At 38.8% G+C, this 5,768-nt stretch overlaps 1 protein-coding gene and 1 pseudogene across 1 annotated transcript; one reads left to right on the forward strand and one right to left on the reverse strand.

The window, feature by feature from the left end:
* Positions 1-840: 840 nt before the first annotated feature.
* Positions 841-2,444, forward strand: LOC106320539 (annotated as a pseudogene).
* A 72-nt stretch (positions 2,445-2,516) lies between these two features.
* LOC106320540 (ADP-ribosylation factor 1-like) lies at positions 2,517-4,645 on the reverse strand. The gene is made up of 7 exons (XM_013758923.1): positions 4,519-4,645; positions 3,788-3,954; positions 3,628-3,698; positions 3,244-3,363; positions 3,030-3,148; positions 2,855-2,936; positions 2,517-2,757 (listed from the first exon to the last, which is right to left on the reverse strand). The coding sequence occupies exons 2-7, from the start codon at positions 3,933-3,935 to the stop codon at positions 2,752-2,754; spliced, it is 546 nt and encodes a 181-aa protein (XP_013614377.1). The 5' UTR covers positions 3,936-3,954; positions 4,519-4,645; the 3' UTR covers positions 2,517-2,751.
* Between the last annotated feature and the right edge of the window lie 1,123 nt (positions 4,646-5,768).

A 5,768-nucleotide genomic window follows, 5' to 3' on the forward strand; every position in this document is an offset into this window, starting at 1 on the left:
TTTCTCATTAGATAGTACAACGCATAATGGGAAATTAAGCATTTGAAACGTATGTAACGTCCTTATCTATCAGAGTAGTAGTTTTGTTCAAACTCATATCACTTGAAACTTGAAAGAAAAGAGGGAGAGGTTAAGTACCATAGAAATTTAGCAAGGTAAACATGATATGCAAGAAGTTGATGTATATATATAGATGAAGAACAATTTAACTAAAAAAGTTACGAGTTATTTGATGATGTTTATCAAAACTTGGGATTAAAGATGGAACATGATCTGGAACACTCGAGTTTAATTTGATGTGGTGGTATTATATTATATATTAATGCTGTCAGAAATTAAAGGACGTACGTGAATCTCTTATGGTTATGAGATAGAAATATGATGTGATTCAAGACGTATAAAAACGGTCACGTTCCTTCGTGTATTTGTTTGTAATTTTATGGAGGACAAAAACTTGTAGATATTCAGCTATGGAGATTGAGAAAGAACATTCTACTTGTCGTGCGTGTGATCGGAGTGTTGAAAAAGCCTGTGCTAATGTATGATCAAGTTTTAATAAAACTCATTACGAGCATTTTTTTCCACTGATACGAAGGTATTAAAATACATAAGTCAAGTAGATGGAATAACAAACAAGTCTTCCTCACAACACCGTAGCTGCTTCTAGCGTTTTCCGTGTTAATAGTTTAAATTTTCCCGTTAGGTCACTTCCAGAACTTTCACCAAATGCCAATCACCACCGTCTGATATTAAATTTACACGTGTACGATCCAGATTTCATGATGACAACTAAACCTCTCGCCTATAATAATCCCCCGTTGAGCCACCACATTATCAATCACTAAACACAACACAACATAAACAAAGCAACTCTTGTCTCATCACACTTCTCTAAATCCTCCAAAATCACGTGCTTCTCACATGGCTCCAGAGCTCACACAAACCACCACCGAGAAATCAGCCGTGACGATAACAAAACCGTCGTCCCCAGTCCACGGCGGTCGAGCCTACGTGACGTTCCTCGCCGGTAACGGTGACTACGTGAAAGGAGTCGTTGGTTTAGCCAAAGGACTAAGAAAAGTCAAATCAGCGTATCCACTCGTTGTGGCGATACTACCAGACGTCCCGGAGGAGCACCGTCGTATACTCGTGGAACAAGGTTGCATCGTCCGCGACATCGAACCGGTTTACCCACCCGAGAACCAAACTCAGTTTGCCATTGCTTATTACGTCATCAACTATTTCCAAACTCCGTATCTGGAAGGTACTATTAAACGACGTCGTTTAACTTCCTTTTTTTTTTTTGAGTTAGTTTGAAAATAACTAACTTATAAAATATGGTTATTGTAGTTTGAAAATAACTAACTTATAAAATATGGTTATTGCTCTGTTGTGTAGTTTGTGGAGTACAGTAAAATGATATATTTAGATGGGGACATTCAAGTTTACGAGAACATTGATCACTTGTTCGATCTCCCTGATGGGTACTTTTACGCGGTGATGGACTGTTTCTGTGAGAAGACATGGAACCACACGCCGCAATACAAGATCGGGTACTGCCAACAGTGCCCTGAGAAGAACCAGTGGGCAAAGCGGGAGCTTGGAGAACCGCCGGCTCTCTACTTCAACGCTGGAATGTTCGTATTCGAACCTGGCCTAGATACTTACGAGGATCTGCTCAGGACCCTTAAAGTCACTCCCCCTACTCCTTTCGCTGAACAGGTAAGAAGTAAAAGTTAGTAATCTGACTGGTTCTCCTCTGTTTTCTTGCTCTGTTTTAAGTATTGGTTTTGACTGTGGTGCAGGACTTTCTGAACATGTATTTCAAGAAAATCTACAGGCCGATTCCTTTGGTTTACAATCTTGTCCTAGCGATGCTATGGCGTCATCCAGAAAATGTAGAGCTCGATAAAGTCAAGGTGGTTCACTACTGTGCAGCGGTGAGTTACTTTACATCCAAGCTTTTCTGTTTTTGTTCAGACCAATGGTTGTTTTTGAGTTTTAACGTACTAGTCTTTTGTTGCCTTTCTAATTACAGGGTTCGAAGCCATGGAGATACACCGGGAAGGAGGCGAATATGGAGAGAGAAGACATCAAAATGTTAGTGAATAAATGGTGGGACATCTACAAGGACGGTTCCTTGGATTACAAGAAACCTGAAGCAGAGTCGGATCTAGTGAGTCTGAAGCCGTTCATCAACGCTCTTACTGAAGCTGGACGGGTCAAGTACGTGACTGCACCGTCCGCTGCTTGAATGCCAAAATTGTCGGTGAAGTAGATTCCGTTTTTGTGGAGCAGCAGGTGGATTATGAGTCGTGGTGTTGTTACGACAACCACACATGCTGTCACTGGTTTCATGTGCTTTTGAGATTGACGCGTGTTTTTTGTTCCCTTAATTTCTAAGTGTGTGTTTTATGAATTTTTGTGTAATTTAAGCTGTATATTTAGTTCAAAATTTAATAACGATATTAATTATCGGACAGTAAAGATCTGTTTACTCAAAAGAAGAAACTGGATACAAGGAAAAAACTGATTAAAAGAAAAGAATGTACTCACTTCAGAAAGAAAATGCAAAAAAGAAAAGGCTTATGATTTATTAAAGGAAAGTACTAAATTGTTGAAGAACAGACGAAGAAGAATGTATAACATAATAAAAACTTGGTTTCGTTTTGTAGCGCTAGAGAAACAGACCCCTTACTCTGATGTATATAACAAAACAAGCAAAGAAAGATGAATCCCGCTATCTCCCTTCTACGCCTGCACATCGTGCGTTGAAAATTTGTCTCAGACTCCATGAAATGATTAAATGAGAAATGGAGTTGAAAGAGAGTAAGTAGAGCGTAATAGTTAGTACCTTGTTTGCGATGTTGTTGGAGAGCCAGTCAAGTCCCTCGTAGAGTCCTTCTCCAGAGGTGGCACATGTGCTCTGAATGTACCTGTCATTACAACGATCAACATATAAGCTCATATGTCTCTGCATGTGGACCTGGATCGAGATAGCTACGATTTGTGTGTGTTTTTCTGCTCACCAGTGACGTTGGCGGAGAGAGTGAAGGCCAAGCTTGTCAGTAATCTCAGCAGCGTTCATTGCGTTGGGAAGATCTTGCTTGTTAGCAAAAACAAGCAGAACTGCATCCCTCAGTTCATCCTGCCACCAAAAAAGTAAAAAGAACATCACAAAGTCAAAAACCAAATGGTGAAGTCATGACGCAGAAAGAATTGATGATTCTTGTCTATGTATACCTCGTTGAGCATCCTGTGAAGCTCGTCCCTGGCTTCAACAACACGGTCGCGATCGTTGCTGTCCACAACAAAGATAAGTCCCTGCGTGTTCTGGAAGTAGTGCCTCCACAATGGACGGATCTAGACGAGCAAGAAAGAAACCATTGATAAAAATAGAAATAACATAGTCAACTAGAGTGCTAATATAGGTAATGTCAGCCAGGAAACGACACTTCTTTGAGAATGAATCAAAGTAAGGTCGAAGTTGAGGCTGATTTTAATTTAGCTTATCAAATGTAGAGTATTGGTACACGAACGAAATTTGCCAACACTGAACCTAATAAGCAAACCATTTCGGAACAGACTATCAAACAACACTTAGAACATTATCAAGTGAGAGGATACCTTGTCCTGACCCCCGACATCCCAGACGGTAAAGCTAATGTTCTTGTATTCAACAGTCTCAACATTGAAACCTGCAGAAAAAAACAAACAATAACCGTCTCGTCAGCTTCTCATACAAAACATTTTAACAACAACATAATCAATAGGGTAAGTTACTCACCAATGGTGGGAATGGTTGTCACGATCTCACCAAGCTTGAGCTTGTAGAGGATGGTGGTCTTACCAGCAGCGTCGAGACCCACCATGAGAATACGCATCTCTTTCTTCGCAAAGAGCTTGCTGAACAGCTTCCCAAATGACAGCCCCATTTTATTTTAAAATCCAAACCTGCTAACCACAAAAAAAATGGATTTGATCAAATTCAAAACCAAAATAAGTTGAGAATCCAGATATTATGGTTACAATCTTAGGATAGTTGGTATAGTACCGGTTATTGTTGGTTAAGTGTTTACCTGGTTTACTTGTAAATACCAGCTTGGTATAGTTAACATTAATGTGAATAACAAACTTCTTTCAGCTCTCTTCTTCTCTCTCTCTCCGGTAAACACTTAACCAACAATAACCGGTACTATACCAACTATCCTAAGATACAAAAAAAAACGCAATCGAGGATTCATCTAATCTCAGCTATCAAGACCAATGTGGAACCTATGATGATTGATTACAAATCGCATCGGATCTCATTCTTATCCTCAGCTATGGATCGAATCATAGATCGAATAATCAAATTCGCATATCGGATACAGATCCAAGCATTACAAACTATCGAATCACAAGAAACACAATAGATCTGGAAAATGAAAGTCATGAACAGAGCACGGTTCCGGATCTAAGCTAGAAATTCGAATCGGTTAAACGAGAGAGAGATGGTTAGAGAAGGAACAAACGTACCGAAGAAACAACGCCGCGCGAGATCTAAGCTCTCTCTCTCTCTATCTGATGCCGATGGTTCGTCCAAGCAAAATGGCCTGCGAACGTTTCACGATTTGATTCTTTTTTTTAAGAGAGAGAAAAATAATCTCTACTTATAACCCACTGAGCGTTAAAAATACGTCGAATATTATGGATAGCTCGGCCCATTGTTGCAATATTTAGTAAACTAAAATAATATGACTTCTTCCCTTCTTAGACGAGCCCATTGGGCTTACCGGCCTAAGAGTCGCTCTTCTATTCGAATTTTCATCATGGATGCGCTAACTGTCATAAAAGCTTTTTTCTTTATAAAGGATGATTCATATCCATTCTTTGTTCTTGAATTGGTCGGTCCTTGTGTCTGAATCAATTTCATACAAAAAAGTCTATTTAATCAAATTACTTTGTAATGATTTGCGCGTTTAGCTGAATTCTTTGCCAAGTCAACCTCTTATATGAGACATTATTACAATTCTAAGAGGGGTGCTTAGAAGGGGGTGCTTAGAGCAGCCGCATTAATGAAGGGTTCATCATTTGAATTTTTTATTATTTTTTTTTTTCATTTTTCGTTTGTTAAAAAAAAAAAAAAAACACTTCTTCCGTTTCATCTGGCGTGGGGCCCGCTGAACAGTAACGACCCGGGTTCATGCAGAAGGGGCGTAGCGAGACAGAGTCGTGACTGTAGCATATTTTAATAATTTTTTTTTTCGGGAAGCGTGTGAACCCCCCTATTGAACCTCTAATGCGGCTGCCCTTAGAAGGGGGTGCTTAGCAAAAAAAACACTTCTTCCGTTTCTTATTGTAAGTAGTTTAAGGAAATTTTTTTTGTTTCAAAATTTTGGCAGTTTCCAAATACCTAGATAATTTTTACAATTATTGGATATAGTGTAGCCAATCAAATAATATCAATTTTTTTATAATTGGTTGAACTAATTAATTAAATACTATTATTTTTCTTAAAGTACCAACTTTCTTAATATTAGTGCGTTTAGTCTAAACTACTTACATTGTGAAACGGATGGAGTAATATAATAGTGGGTGAGATCCACACAAAATTTCAGCACTTGTGCTTCTTTTGTTTAATTAAGCACCGGTGTTAGCCATGTATCGCGGGCTCCACTGACACGTGACGGTCCGCGATTGGTTCGTTTTTAATTTTTTTTTGTTTAAATTAGAGAAAAAACTAAAAAAAATAAAAAATAAAAAATTAAGCACCCCAAATAGGGTGG

Source organism: Brassica oleracea, unplaced genomic scaffold (assembly GCF_000695525.1).
Source record: "Brassica oleracea var. oleracea cultivar TO1000 unplaced genomic scaffold, BOL UnpScaffold00954, whole genome shotgun sequence".
Classification (NCBI taxonomy): Eukaryota; Viridiplantae; Streptophyta; class Magnoliopsida; order Brassicales; family Brassicaceae; genus Brassica; species Brassica oleracea.

Coding starts and splice junctions, on each gene's coding strand:
- LOC106320540 (XM_013758923.1), bottom strand. CDS start 3,935: ATGGGGCTGTCATTTGGGAAGCTGTTCAGCAAGCTCTTTGCGAAGAAA. Junction 3,364..3,627: donor ATGTCGGGGGTCAGGACAAG/GTATCCTCTCAC, acceptor TTGCTCGTCTAG/ATCCGTCCATTGTGGAGGCA. Junction 2,937..3,029: donor TCTCTCCGCCAACGTCACTG/GTGAGCAGAAAA, acceptor TTGTAATGACAG/GTACATTCAGAGCACATGTG.